Consider the following 16,205-nt stretch of genomic DNA (forward strand, 5'->3'; position numbering starts at 1 on the left):
CCTCTTCTCCACCCCAAGCCCAAGACTGCCCACTTTACAAGCAAGGAGAGAGTTTTAGGCCAATAGGACTGAAGGCCTCTGTCCTCATGAACAGGCATCTTTCTCAGATTGCTCCAAGAGAAATCCCCCACACTCTCACAAGTGCCAAAATATCTCATCTCTTTCCTGGAGTTGTTTTCATTAGCAGACCTCATTCAGTTTTTGAGACTTCTCCTAGATTTCCTTCCAAAAGGCTGTTCAAACCACACATCCTAGATTTCTCTGCAGAGGATTATTCATATCTGCCTCCCAAACCTGCTCAGAAGCCTTGTGCTTTTGTTGACTTCACAGAACCCTGTACACCCACCTGGTCAAAACTTGCTTGATGAATCCTGTTAACCTCATCCTGTGAAACTGTAAATAGGGACAAGGCTGGAGAGCTTTATTTTGGTGTTTCTCTTTCCCTCTTTCTGTCTGTGTTATACAGAATGGCATCAGTGCCAAACAGCAGTTGATTAATGCTATAAATCAACCTAAACTCTAATTTTCTGGGTCAGAGGTATTGGATTCTAATTGGCTGTGCAATTTCTGCTCAGTATAATTGGCAAGTGATGGATAATTTGAAATAGATTTCCTGCTATGAGTTTGGGATCTTAATCCAGAATCTCTAGTTTCCCTACAAAACAGATGTTTAGTCTTGGTTGTAAAGGAATTTTAATGGACAGGCCCTGCTGCTTGTTGCCTTCTTCATCCATAGCTGCAGTCTCATCCTCAGTCCAGCTCAGGGCTTAAAATCCCCAGGATGGCATGCTACAGAGAAGAGAGATTAGTAGGTGATGTATGGACCACACCTGGCTTTCCTCCATTGCTGTTGACACAGTTTCTGTTTGCTTGTATCCCACTCTTTAACTAAAAAGCTTTCTATTCAATTAAACTGTATCTGGTACTATCAGCCCAGATCCAAATACAAAAATACTGACCAGGGTATTTTTTTTTCTTGATCTGTTGGGAAACCTAAGTGCTTCCTAGTAAGCTTCATGATTGAGCAAGGATCTGAATATTGGTTTGGTGGCAGATGAAAGTGAATAGAGTGCCCAGCTAGCAGTACAATCCAAAGCAAAGTTACAGCATGTTAAGCCTATTGACTTTAATGGAATTAGAAGGGTGCAACTCTGCTTAGGATTTCACTGCACTAGGAAGACCCAGATTCAAACCCCCACTCAGTCATGAAGCTCACTACGTGAATTTGGGCTTTCCCCTCTCTCAACCCAACTTATTTCATGAGTATGTTGTGAGAACAAAATGGAGGAGAGGAGAACCACACAGCATCCTACAGGTAAGTCTTCTTGCCCTAGCTCAATTCCCTAGCTCAAATCTCATCTGAGTCATGAGTTTAGAGAGCCAGAATGGCATAGTGGTACTGTTAGAGTGTCGCACGAGGATCTGGGAGACCACAGTTCAAATCCCCTCTCTACTATGGAAGCTGTGGAATCCAAACTTCGGGCCAGTCACATACTCTGAGCCTAACCTACCTCACAGAGTTTTTGTGAGGATAAAATGGACAATGGGACAATGTTGTAAGCCACTTTAGGTCCACATTGGCGAGAAAAGTGGGGTATAAATGAAGTAAATAAATAAACTCAGCAGGTAGCCTTAAGCAGGGTACTGTCTTCTTGTATTAGCTCAACATATATCTCTGAAAAATGGACTTCATAATTGTCTACAGTGCTGTTTAAAAGGAGATAATGTGTGCACGGCATTTGAACTCTCAGAAAGCCTATATACATGAAAAGTATGTTGTTCAGTAGCTTCTGAATGTTCTAACAAGGGTTTTTGTTTTTTTGTTCTGTAGGTCACTTTACATTTGAATCCAATTTCTTCCATTCATATCCACCAAAAGCAGTTGGTATTCCTTTTGAATTCTCCTGTGCCTTTGGTGTGGAAGGTAAAGACTGAAAGGCTTGCCCCTAGGATTCCAAGGTTTTTCTATGTAAGTATTCAGAGTTTCTTGATGCTTTGTAGCCACTTCAAAATACACTATATGTAGTTGATGGGGAATGAGTATGGTAAAGAAATGTTAGTTAGCTATTGCGTAGCACAGGGGTGGGGAACGTCAGGCCCGGGGGTGGTTTACGGCCCGCGAAATCATTTCGTCTGGCCCTTTGTGGGTCCTGGCAGATCTCTAGCTCAGAAGGATCTAAGACTGGTGATCCGCCCCCTCCCACGGACAGGAATAGCCTCTATTCAAGCAGATGTGAGTTTGTTTTGCTGAGAAAAGTCATTGCAGAAGAGTCATTAGCTGCTAGGACCGCCTAAGAAACTGTGTTAACCTTTTCTTACCTGGGCCATGGAGAAACATATTCCCTCTGTACTACAAGAGGGCTGGGGCAGAAGTGGTGACAATGGAGGGGTTAAAGGGGGCAGGGCCAGAATGCGCGCGGGGGGGAGTTCTTAGCCAGTGTGTCCTCATTTCATCCCTGCAGGCGGAGATAGCAGTTGATAATTTTATATGGCCCGCGAATGATGTTATAAATATCCAAATGACCCTTGGCGGAAAAAAGGTTCCCCACCCCTGGCGTAGCATGTTAAGGCTTTGGGGGCAGTTGGATGGCAAATGAAAGCAATTTGGGGCTGGACAATTACTCATTTTGTGGAATTGCTCTTGTTGTGTGACGGTAGTCTTGAGAAGAATTCCTACTTTGAGAGAATGTGTGGCCTGTGATGTCACTAGCCCCGGAGGGTTCCATAGTAATAATGCCAAAGGCTGTAGCATGGTAGGAAATACTACTTGCAGCTTGCTAGCTGTGTGGTCTGTAGCCCAAACACTGATCAGCTTGAGCTGAGCTTCTTGAGTACAGTACAATGGTTATTTTTGACCGGAGGCTTTCTTCAAAGTAGGGACAAACTACGCCCACAGTGAAGTCATATATGCTTCTCAGATATTGGGAGTGCTCCTTCTGCAGAAAGATCCATTTATTACCTACTGTTTGGTAATTCACATCGTCTTAGTTTGCCAGGGTATTCAAATTTGCTGTTTGTAGTGCTAAGCAGACTAGATATTTGAATTGCATTTTTAGGCTATGATATCATGTCTCATGATGAATCCTTAAAGCTTCACTGTTTAACATCCTAATTTCAGAAACAAACATCACTATTGCTGGTTATAGAAGAGCTGTACTGGGCCTAGCTCTGCTCTGTAAAGCACAGCCCACAGCATCAGATAGGCTGGACATCTATGCCTATCCTAGTCTAGAATGAGGTGACTGTTTCTCAAGTTTATCTAGAACCCAGGAGGCAATCTAAAATTTACTGAGCAGCCTATTACCAGTTGTACTAAGCATTTCTGCAGGATATCTTATAGTTCACATATACAAGGGAATGAAGTGGCAGAGATCTAAGATGATAGAATGGACTGTGCAGCCAAAATCATGAAAGCATTTTGAAATTTTTTCTTATGCTAAAAACAACACCTTGCAGATAGAAAATGAACAAAGCAAACAAAGCTAGGGAATGGGACCTATCTTCCTGTTGTGCCCTCTTTCTACCTGCACAGTTTTGATTGGTTCAGTTCATTTTACCAGTTTGGGGTGTTGCCACCCCATTACCACCTCACTCTCCTGCAAGTGTGAACTAGACCTAAGTAGGGTTAGCAGCTTCCTGCTGGAAGTGCGATATCTCCCACCCCCTGCTCCATTGCCAGTCAGTGACTGAAATTCCAGTAGGAGGAAATTGCTAAAAAATGTGGGTGTATGCCAGCGCGCTGATGTAACTTCTGTCAAAAAACAGAAGTGAGATCACAGCCTTGGGGGGGACACTCCAGGATTTTTAAAAACTTTATGGTGAAACCATCAAGTTTTTGCAAATCCTAGAGTGCCCCCTGACATCATGACATCATGTCTGGTTTTCGATGGAAGTGACATCAACACACTGGCATGAGAATCTCTGCCCCCAGAAGGCTCCCAGGGATTGCCAGTTAGGGCCTAGGAATCCTAGGCCTAAGATCCAATTAAAATGATTTAAAAGTCACAATATACCATCTTATTTGGATGTATCACTTCATGATGTAAATAGGAGATCCCATGTTTGTCTGGATGTTCCCTGACATCTAGTTTACCCATAAAGGAAAAAGGAATTTTATTGCAGACAGTTTCAGCTTTTCATGTACTGGGAATTATTGATTTCAGAGAGTATTTAAATAGGTGATCCCTTACACCTGCATTCTGAAATGGTAAGGGCCTGTAATGGTTGTATTATTCACATTTTCTGAACATTAGAATTTAATCTGAGGTGGCCTGTTGATCCCTTCCAGTCATGTGATTCTGTAAAGGTTTCTCTTTGGCTTTCTCACATTTCTGCAGAAGAGTTCAAGGCTTTTACAAGATGAACTTTGAATGGAGGCACATGTTGGAATTTCTATGGCTGCCAAACTAGAGAATTTTTATCAATACATTAGTGTATCTTTCATAGTTTATGACCATGTGACGCACATGCAGTACACCCTGGTATTGTTTTGGTCTGGAAGTTTAGACTAAAAAACAGTGTAGAAAAGAAGCTTAATGCAAGTGTGAAGGACAATAGATCTTCCAGTTTTTTGGAAGCCATAGAAGAATACTCCCTCCTAGCCAGATCGTTCAGAAAATCTATGTTCAAGTTGTAAAGTAATAGTGCCACAGTTCCTTCAATGTGCAGAACACAGAATTTTTTACTTCAGCTCTTTTACTGAAAATATCTTTGCCTTGTAGGTGAGACATTTTGTGTCAAACTACATAGGAAATGCAAAGTATTTTGAGTTTTCTTAGTAAGATTCCAATTTAAAGTTGTTTTTTTTACTTCAAGCAACATCATTGGCCGAAACAGAAATGTGTGTGTCACAGATGCTGTATTAAAGGCAGAATTATTGTGTCTGTCTCTATGGAAGCATTCAATTAGGCAAGTCATAGACTTTTTGGCTTGTATGCAACGATGCTGGTTTTTCATTTTTTTAAAGACACATTAACAGGTTGTGGTATTGATGGAAAGTAACTTTTCAGAAATAGATCCTCTGTTAATAACGTTGCAGATGCTGCTGTGGCTGGCCTCGTTGTTCAGATTTTTAAAATCTGCACAGGCACCAGCCTTTGACTATTAGATGCAAGGATAAATAACAATATGTTCCTCCCACATGTCCCCTCCACCGCACACAAACTATGAACACATAACCTAGAAGCATGTCTAGGTTTCTATGAAGAGGGAGACGCACACACCTGGGCTCCAGCTTCCACCTGACACATTCTCCAGATAGCCTAGGGAATGGGAGGTTAAAAAGCCTCTTCTGTGCACTGTTCTGCTCAGGTTTGGCATTGGGGAGCAGCTTCCTGCTCATCTAGCCCCAAATCTGCGCAATCCATACTTTAAGCCAGTTGCGCTATAGCACTAGCCCGCCACAGACTATGAGAGCTGGAAGCTACTCTTGTAGCCTTGGAGGTCAGCTCAGGTGTCTAACTGTATTTTGTCATAGAGGGGAGGGAAGCATCCCAGGTATTTCCCTCCTTCTATCCTAAAACCTCTGGGATAGAAAAGATACAAGGAGAAATAAAGAACTAATACAGATTGAGTATCCCATATCCGAACTGCTTGGGACCAGAAGTGGTCCATATTTCGGATCTTTCCACATATTGGAATATTTTGGAATAATGACATATCTTGGGGATGGGACCCAAATCCATTTATGTTTTATATACACTTTATACACATAGCCTAAATGTAATTTTAAACAATATTTTTAAGTAATTTTGTGTACATTGAACCATCATAAAGCAAAGGTGTAACTGTCTCACCAGAATACCTGTATCAGCTGTTAAACAGGAGCAACAATAAATAACAAACTAATTAATAACGGCAGGCTTTCAGTCTCTACCTAAAATCCAGTGTACACTGTATTTTATTTTTTTTAGGTGAGAGGAAACATTGAAAGCAGGCAGCATATGGATCTGCCTGCATGCTGGCTCGAAGGGTCCGGTTTTCAGATCAATCTGGATTTGGGATGTCTGGATAAGGGATACTCAACCTGTATGTACCTTTCTGTACAAAATACAGGTGTTGATGGCTTTGGGATTGGGGTTGCAGCTTCACATGCATGTCCCTTGCTTCTCGTTTATAGGTAGATTGAGCGTTATGTACAGTTCTTCACAAAATCGCCAGATGCATTTTGGCCCAGTTAGCATGTGATGCTGAGCCCAAAGAGTACAGTCACTGGTGTTTCCAGTTTGTACACACGCACAAACAGTGAAAGAGCATGAGTGCTCACTTCTAGTCAGCTTCTGATCAATTTCAGTCTCAGTTTTCCATGCCAATAATGAGATAGCATTGTTTCTCACACATACTAAAAAATCAAGAGATTACAACAAACTGCTGCAAACTTTGGTTTGCTGTAGCTTGTTGCCATCATTTCAGCACTGTCCAGAGCACAGGGCAAGGTCAGACAAGTTAGTGCCATGACTAGAATAAGTTAAGTGTCTTCCTCATACAACAGCAGTTCTCAAACTTTAACAACCCCCCCCCATTTGACCTTATTTTCCCCTCAGGCCAGCAAGTCTTCCCCTCTTTTGGGGTGACCCAGTGAGAACTGAACAGTTCTTTTTCAAAGTGCACAAGGAAAAACTATATGCATATGTGCTATGGAAGCCTCCACAGGCCTCCTCCAGTGCCTTCTAAAAATGCTGAGAGACCCTTATCAACTACTCCTTAAAAGCAATTTTAAGAAAAATGTTTGTATTGTCTGCAGATGGCTACGAGGTCAAGTCTGAGTTTAGCTGATTCTATAGGACCACTACTCAAAAAGAACTGAAATTCTAATCACTCCCCCCCTTGATTGGAAGGCACTTTGCACAGGGATTGCTTATTTGCTTAATAACTTTCAGACAGAAGGTTATGGGTGGGAAAGGGCCTGGAAAGCTGCTTGACGAGATAGAAAAAGCCCAGCATCATACATAACTTTGAAATTTTGGTATTCAGTTGAAAACTCTGATTGCCTGCTATTGTCTGTGGACGCAGCGGCATACTTTTCTGCCCCTCTCTCCCTAATGAAATCCATTACATTCACTATTATATTGGAACTTCTGATGACTTCTGCCTCCTTGGTGCTGCTCAGCCAATCAGAGTCTTTAGGACTCAGTTATTAGTTCTCTGCAACAAAGTATCAAGTTTTCTTGCTTTTCTGACGAGGACTACACTGCAGTGATCTGTTTGTTCAGTAAGTGTGCTCCTACTGTGTAATTGCTGCATCATTTAGTGTGTCATGTTTAGATGCTTATGGTTTATCAGGTTTGTTTCACCTCGGTTGCAGATTTCTGGTTGGCTGTAGATTTTTAAAAATATTTTTTTTTATTTTTGCGGGGGGCGGGAAAGAAAAGGGGAGGGGGAAAATTAGGAAAAGATAAAAAAGAATAATATACAATACATTCAAAATTTCTTCTCCCCCCCCTTCCTTGGCACCCAGAATATGTTGTGGCAAACTCACTAATACATTAAAAACTGCCTATTAAAATAATATTGGATGTTTTCAGCATTTCTTGTCCTGTCCTCTTCTCTTCATTTCTTCTCTTCTTAATGCACAAACTCAGTTATAACCCAAATTGGGTTGTGATAAACATAATGACACAGTGAGACATACCTATATGTGTATAATTGCAAGTGGATATTTACAATATGATTTAAAACTATAAGCTCTAATATCATTTTAAGATAAACATAATGAAATCAATAATATTGATAGAACAGCTTCCATCTCTCTTGGAATAAATGAGAAGGTTTCATGTTTACTTGATTCGTAAGCTGGGCCATTAAACCGAATTCATAAAGTTTGTCCCTCCACTCTGATATTTTTGGTATCGTTGAAAGTTTTCAATTTCCGGCAAAGATAATTCTGGCGGCTGAAATTGCATAGTGATAAAGTTATTTCTGTAAATTGTCAATTTGAGGTGGAATCATGTTTAACAACATGTATTTTGGTTCTAGCCCAAAGTTAGTTCTTAACATAGCTTGGAGTTCACGGTGAATCTTCTTCCAGTGTTTTTGGCTTTTTTTACAAGTCCACCACATATGGAAAAAAGGTACCTTCTGTGTCTTGACATTTCCAGCAATTGGCCTGACTGGATTTATACATCTTCTGTAAATCTTTTGGAGATAGGTACCATCTATAAAACATCTTGTACCAATGTTCCTTAATAATTTGAGAAGTGGTGAATTTTATCTCTTTGTTCCATAATTGTTCCCATTGCTGCATAGGTACCGTCTTCCAGATTCTGCATCCATTTTATCATACAAGTCTTTACTTGTTCAGTCTCTGTGTTGTATTTGAGAAGGAGTTTATAAATACTGGCTAGTAAATGACCCTGATTCTTAGTTATTACCTGTTCAAACTCAGTAGCTTTCCTTGGCACATTGGCAGAAAGACAGTCTTTCCTGACTCTAGAAACAAGTTGAAGATGGGTCAGCCAAGCAATATTTTTATTCTGCCTTGGTAAATCTTGCAGTTGTTTAATTTTCCTGTTGGTAAAGATCAAGTCCTGGTAAATGATGTAGTCATTTTTTCTCCTTGTTGGATAGTCAAGGTATGTTTCTGTCGGAGACATAATCACTGGAGACGAAGGGCTGGTTGAGTTCCATACTGGTTGAGTTCCATACTTCTAAGAGGGAATGGGCAATATTGAAATCTTGATAGGTAGAAAGTTTCATTTTTTCTCTTTTCTTTGTTCCAAAGCACAGAATGAAAACCGAGATCAAAACTGGTTTTTTCTAGTCTGATATTCCTGTCTTCAATGTGATTAGTCCACTCTGGAATCCAAACCAGGCAAGCTGGCTAATAGTAAAATCTCAGATTTGGTAGGCCCAGTCCCCTCGTTGGCTGTAGATTTTGACAATCTAAATCCTACTGCACTGTTTGTTGGATGCCTCATCCTACTGATTATTTTTGACTTATGCTATGTAATCCGCCTCGAGTCTCAGTGAGAAAGGCAGACTATTAATAACAAAAATAAAATAAATAATGGCAAAGCCATTTTAGGAGCTTCCTCCAAGGTATCTGATCTTTATTATTATTGACTGGAATTCTGTGAGAACTCCAGTCCCCACCTGGAGGTTGGTAACTCTACCTCGATTTATACATGTCTATTGAAAGTTATCTGACTGGGGCTACAGTGTGTCATCTGCATTAATTCTGAGTATGATTCATGAGAAAACAAATTCAGAATGATTTAGGAGGATTTTAAAACCAGTTTTGCATTGAAAAGGCTGGTGTGTACATTAGATTTCCCCCACCACAGCCCCTAACATCTTGTTAGGAAATGAACTATGTTCTCTGTAGTAAGGGGTTTATTTGATAGCAGAGGTAAATCTCTGAAAAAGGTACATTGTTTATGATCTGTAGTGATTTATGTGTTCAAGCCTTGCTGAAAATTAAAAAAAAACTATAGTAGAAGTGAGTTGGTTAAATTAGTTTTCACAAAATAATATGTTATTTAACATGTATCCCATCCTAGGCCTTCTCTGTATTTTTCTCACTGTGTTTAGAACTTAACACCGGCACTGCAAAATGCCATATTTGTCAATTTATTGTATGCTGCTTCATATATCTTTGAGATTACCTATTGGTGGTGCCTGTTGTTTAGTTAACCTTGTTTTTACTGTTAAATATTTTAATTTTTTTAATGGTACATTTTTTATCTTATTGTTAGTTCTGTTGGCCTTTTTGGATGAAAGGCTGAATACAAAAGCACTAAAGAAATATACTGTATAGAGTTTCAGTTAGCAGAAAATTCATGCCAAGAACTAAACTGCATTTGTATCTTCTCAGTAGTTTGAAATATCTTTTTTTTTTTTTTTGGTAGTTTGAAATATCTGATTTGTTATGCATTGGTGGTTTATTCACCACAAGTCCTGAAGCTTGGAGATACTCAAAATCTGTAGGAAAAAAGTTAGAATTAATTTTTAAAAATCAGACTGAGTTAAAGAAAAAATACATCCTCTTCCCCCCCACCCAGGTTTTGAATACTGTATATCAGCACTTAAGCATAGTCTTTTGAATAAATCCAAGCTGTAGCAGTCTTGGAGGCAAAGGGAAATCCCAGCCACACCATGGCTAATTCTTCCCCTCTTTTTTCTCTCTCCAGCTTCAAGCAAGTTTCCACACAAAGGTATTGGCAGGAAGCCATGGTTTTTATGTTTTATTCTTGTGTCAAAGAGGTGGCCTTTGCAGGTGTTACTCAGCTGTTGGAAAGTTTTGCTTCAAGCGTTAGCCCTTTGACTTCCATGGCTCAATATTTTTCCTATTGGAATGAGGGTGTTTGTTGTGTAAATTACAGTGAAATTTCCTTAGATACTTTTATTCTGTGGTTGCAGATCATCAGTGGGGTTACATATTCAGCAGAAGTCAAGTGCACTGACTTATTACAGTTTCAGTAGTTCTGTAGAAAATCCATTGATTTGCTGTAGGCATGATTAGGGCTTCCCACTACAAGTGTACAAAAAAAAAAAAAGAGTTGAATTTGCAGTGGGGTTATTTGTTGTTTTTAAAAACTTGGTGAGATTCTTGAATTTCTGAATTGAAGCTAGTTGTATCAGGAAATGAATGGTATTTCCATGGGAAATGCGTTTCTGGTTGTAACTCCCCTCAGCCCGTTGCAATGAAATTGTCAGGGACTGCTTTCCTTATCCAAGGGAGCTGTCCTCCAAAATATCCAGTAGGAGAAATTGCCTCGGTCTTTAAAGGCAATTCAAATTCTTCCTTGCCTAGTAAGCACCAGCAGGCATAAACTGAGGTATGTTTTCCACTTGTTCCTCTTGAGCAGCGATTTGTTTGTAGGTGTATTTACAAAAAGAGAGTACGTGTTTGAGAACACCAGGCTGTTGGAGGACACCAGGTCATCTGATCTTGCTATGTTGCATTTCTTTCAGCATTTTTCTCATTGACTGCCCATATTGGAGCCTAGCTAGGAGAAAATATGCAAGCATTAGTGTAAGATGTGGAATGGCCAAGCAAAAGCTCCCCTGACTCACACCTTCTGGTTTTTAGTGTGTGTGTGTGTGTGTGTGTGTGTACCTGCCTAGCCTAGCACACATGTAACCCCAAATAACAGAGTAATTCAGACAACCCAGGACCCATGGTTATATAGAACCAGGGAGCACTCCCAGCTGACACTACTGAGCACAAAAAATGCCAATTGGAATGAGCCTGATCAGTTCTAATTGGATGATATCTTGTGTGTGTGTGTTAAGTGCCGTCAAGTCATTTCCGACATGGTGACCCTATGAATCAGTGTCCTCCGAAGTGTCCTTTCCTTAACAGCCTTGCTCAGATCTTGCAAACTGAGGGCTGTGGCTTCCTTTATAGAGTCAATCCATCTCTTGTTGGGTCTTCCTCTTTTCCTGCTGCCTTCAACTTTTCCTAGCATGACTGTCTTTTCCAGATATCTTAGTATGCATATATTTGCTGATGCTGAGTTACGTTCTCCCCCTTGCTGTCTCCTAGGAAATGAAGACAGTGAAGGCAGCAGAATAACTATTAAAGTGGAAACCTTCTGCATGCTTCCAAATATCAGAAATAATTGTGGTTGGATTAGGAACCATTTTGGTATTTCCAAACGGGTGCGGTTTGGGTTAGACCTTCTTTAGAACAGTTCTGCCTGCACACCCCTGCTCCCCACCCAGAGGAATTAACCACAGATTTCAGTGGGGATGGCAGCCCCACAAGTGCACCCCTTTCACTTATGTGGAAGTACAGTTTCCATTGAATGGATAAGGCAGCCTGCATGTGCCAAAACTCCTTGTGTGCATTGTAACAGGTGCTAAATTCTAGGTCAGAACACTTGGCTTTACTCTTGAAACTGCTTGCTTATAAACATTGAGGGAGGTGTGTGTGTGTCAGAGAGGGAGAGAGAGTTTGGAACCTGAGGGTGCTGCAGTAGACCAGTAGGGTACACCATCTTAGTAAGCTATTCCATAGGCTTTACAGAGATTGCTGCTATGTTTAATAGTTTGAAAGCAACACCAACAAAGTGCTGCAAATATAAAAGCTATTAATTAAAAGCCCTGTATTCATTTGTAGAAATATTAACCGGTGTCCTTTCTTATTGCCAAAAAAGCCTGGCCTGCTCCCTTCCCCCAAGACTATGTTTAAAAAATGTTGGGCTTCTGCCACCAAACCCCAGGCAGCTCTTTGGTTTGCACTGAATTTTGGATGGTTGTCAAAGCTTACTGAAAAACAAGTGCTATTTCTTTTCCTGTGCCTCATATTTAACGGGAAATCAGGAGGCTACATTTCCAATCACTTGGTAAATCAACCCAGATGTGAGCAGAGCACCAAGCTAAGAGGGTAGGGTAGGAAATGTATAACTTGTGATAAAATTAAAAAAACAGCAACAGTGATCTTATAGGACTGCAAGAAGAAATGTGGGGTACAATTGTGCAAAGGTCAGATATATGTTACTTAATAGGATTTTTAAAAAAATTCAGAAGCAGAAAATAATTACCTTTCCTATTACGACTCAATACATTTGACAGCTAAGTTCTTCCCTACTTTTCCTTTCTTTCCCCATGTGCTTTGAGAGTATTTGAAATTAAAATTCCTAGTTTAAAAAAATGAAGATAATTTTCTCATATCACTAAATATATTTTGGACATTTGCCAGGCAGCTAAACTCAGAATGCAAAGTGTTGTTTATATTAGTTCTTTTAACTGGGGTTTATTTTGCACGTGGGTTTATTAGAGCAGCTTAGAATAATGTTGTAGAACGAGAGCCTTCTTTCTGGAAAATTAAGAGTTAAGCACTTTGAATCTACTAATCTGCCATAGGGGTTGCCAACCTCCAGGTGGGGTCTGGAGACCTCCCAAAATTATAGCTGTCTCTAGGCTACATAGTGGGCTTGCCAGTTCATGCCTGGCAACCAGCAGGAGACCAAGTAGGGCTGGGGTATGCAGCCATTGCCAATGGCGTGATGTTACTTCTGGGAAAACCCAAAAGTGACATCACATCTCCCTAGATATCACTTAGCCCTTGCAGCCATTGCCTCAGTGTAACATCCTGGATGTGGTCATATGACACAGTACTGCTTAGACCTGGAAATAAATCAAGCATTCATAAATGCTCAGGCTTACTATCCTCGTAACATTCCTGTAATTTAAACAGAAAGCCAACAGATTGTGCAAAGAGAATAATGACAAACAGTTGCTCCACTTCGATGAACTTCTTTCTTTTTTTCTTTTTGCTATTCGAGAGACACTAGATCGACATGTTTGTTTTATTAAATGTAACAATGAGGTGGGAATAATATAAACAGATGGGAAAATTGATGGAAGAAGGGCCCATTTTGGATTTGTAACTATTCCTCTGTAGTGTTTGGGACCAGATTGAAAGTCAGCTATTTAACTTTTTCATCTGGCTCTTGCTCATCAGATACCTCAAGCTCAAAAGGACCTTGGCAGTGTTGCAAGGGTAAATTTAAGGCAAGTCTGCAAAGCTTTTGAAACAGTTTCTGGTAAGAGATATTTTAAAAAAGAAAGAAATATAAACAAGAGTAGAGGCAGGACTCTCCTGTCCCTCACAATCTGTTTCAAGGGGCAGTTTTAAAAAGCCAGAAAAGCCCTTGGATTGGGTGAACTTCCCCAGCTAAGTGTTAGATAAAAAGTGCAGCATTTTTAAATAAGCTTTGGTGAGGGAGGGGGCTTGAGGTTAGGGTCATGGGCCAGGTTGTCCTCCAGGACCTTTGTTTGGCCTGAGAGCAAGGAAAAAAGAGAGGGTTGCTGTCACTCTTGGTCTCCTCCTCCCTCTCAGGCTGACTCTTTACTCAGAGAACCCAGCCTCCTACTCACCAGCCTGTCGCTGGGCATGTTGTAGGGGAGGCTCTGGTTCACTCCTGCCCAGTAGGGCTCCTTCTGTTCTTGCAGGAGAAATGACCCTTTCAAGAAGCAGACAGTGAGTAGAACAGCCGCCCATGCCCATACTGAGGCCAGGCAGTTGTGCCAGCCATCTGCCAGCTGCGGCTCCTCAGAGGGCTGCCTTCCTGTCTGTGGTCCTCCCAACTCACTGGTCTACTCCATCCATCATCACCACTGCTCTCATTGAAGCACAAGGGCTAGGAAAAGTGCCAACAAGCTGGGCAGCAGCCAGGTAGGTTCCTGTTCCTACCAGCACCCCCAGTTGCCAGTAAGTGCAACCCTGGATTGTATTTTCTATTTGGTGTGCCATTAGTTATCTAGGTTGAGCTTCAGCTTGCTATTCAGAGAAAGTGGTGTAGCTTGACTTCCAAACAGCCTTTAATTATGTAGATTTAACCCGCCTTGTTTGTTAGGTACACCATGGCACCCTTCTGTGCATGTGACAAGGTAGACTTTGGTTCATGAAGATTTATGCCACAATCAGCTTCTTAATCTCGGTGCCACAAGATTCTTTGTTATTTTACAGCACCCTTATCCTGTGTATGTATCTAGTGGAATCTGTTCCTGTATGTGATAGATTTCCTTTATTTTGCTTTTGCAGTCTAGAAACTATTCTGGTGACCCCATAGGCTTGTCACTCTCAGAACTGACCAACAGTGACATTTTATGCTCGGAGCTGAGACCAGACTGATCTGTTAGATATTGTTGCTGAGTAGCTGCAATCACCGTTTTCCTTTCATTGCACTCAAGCAAGTAGGGGTTCCTGGGGATGTATATGAATAGTTTACTAAGGTGATGCAGGCCTTTAATTTTACATGATATTCCAGTCTACTGCATCATCTATAATATAGATTCTATATCATCGCAAATATTTTGTGACTGGAGCATCTGTCAAGGTATTATATATAACAGGAGTTTTGGAGTACCCTCTGTGTAAATAGATAAATAATAGGAACATTTATTCACAGAAACAGAACATAAATTTAGGCCTATTTCAGAAAAACATAAAATAACGTTCTAACTAGTATTCTGACTTGGCATAGATGTTAAAAATCATGTTGGGAAAAGTACAATGCAGCCCTAAGCAAAGTTGAATGTTTCTGAGTCCAAAGAGCTTACAAGGGTGTAACTCTGTTTGGGATTGCACTGTTAAAGCTTAAAACATTTTGTTTACTAGAGCATTATAAAAGGACAAATTCCATCTCTCTCAGCTTGGTGTAGTGGTTAAAAGCAGTGGTTTGGAGCTCTGATCTGGAGAACCGGGTTTGATTCCCCACTCCTCCACATGAGCGGCGAGGCTAATCTGGTGAATTGGATTTGTTCCCCCATTCCTACACATGAAGCCAACTGGGTGACCTTGGGCTAGTCACACTCTCTCAGCCCCACCCACCTCACAGGGTGTCTGTTGTGGGGAGGGGAAGGGAAGGTGATTGTAAGCCAGTTTGAGTCTCCCTTAAGTGGTAGAGAAAGTTGGCATATAAAAACCAACTCTTCTTCTTCTCTTACAGTTTCAGAAAAGGTCAGTCAGGATAGATGACATCACAATCCATTGTTCATGAGAAAATATAGAACTTCATGAAATTTGAAACTAATATTGGACAGTTTACATGTGGCTCAAATAGTGAGCCTGACTTAGGAAAAGGATTTTAAAAATCTCATTGCTAGAAGAAGAAGAAGATTTGGCTTTTATATACTGACTTTTTCTACCACTTAAGGAAGACTCAAGCCAGCTTACAATCACCTTCCTTCCCCTCTCCACAACAGACACCCTGTGAGGTAAGTGGGGCTGAGAGAGTGTGACTAGCCCAGGGTCACCCAGCTGACTTCGTGTGTAGGAGTGGGGAAACAAATCCAGTTCACCAGAGTAGCCTCCGCTTCTCATGTGGAGGAGTGGGGAAATGAAACCCGGTTCTCCAGAAAAGAGTCCACCACTCCAAACCACTGCTCTTAACCACTACACCAAAATCTCAGGCAAAGAAAAATTAAGAAAATAGAAAAAATAAGCATAATTTCAATATATATTCATTACAAAAGTATAGCTTAGTTAGGAAGGCACAACTTTTCACTATGCAAGTTTTCAGTCCTTCCTTCTGCTGTAACAAGTGGAGTTGTAGCTGCAAAAGCAACAGATGGGGAGAGAGGCTTGTCAAATACTGGCAGCTCCAAGACAGGAGATGAGAGAAAGAACTCCCCAGTCAACAGAGTTGTTAAGTGATGCAACTGTAAGGAAGGAGACATCTGGCAACAGAAGGCACAATATTGTACATGTTGCCCCCAACTTGATACGTATTAAATCCATCAATGCTGGTGGGATA

General features: G+C 40.8%; 1 protein-coding gene across 1 annotated transcript in view; it reads left to right on the forward strand.

The window, feature by feature from the left end:
• The window catches only part of TGFBR3 (transforming growth factor beta receptor 3), a 140,647-nt gene that overhangs the window by 61,308 nt on the left and 63,134 nt on the right, over positions 1 to 16,205 (forward strand). Inside the window, exon 3 of the mRNA XM_056844646.1 lies at positions 1,832 to 1,969. Within this exon, the coding sequence (XP_056700624.1) occupies positions 1,832 to 1,969 (138 nt within the window). The remainder of the gene's footprint in view (positions 1 to 1,831; positions 1,970 to 16,205) is intronic.

The sequence above is a fragment of the Euleptes europaea genome, chromosome 2 (genome assembly GCF_029931775.1).
Source record: "Euleptes europaea isolate rEulEur1 chromosome 2, rEulEur1.hap1, whole genome shotgun sequence".
NCBI classification, from domain to species: Eukaryota; Metazoa; Chordata; class Lepidosauria; order Squamata; family Sphaerodactylidae; genus Euleptes; species Euleptes europaea.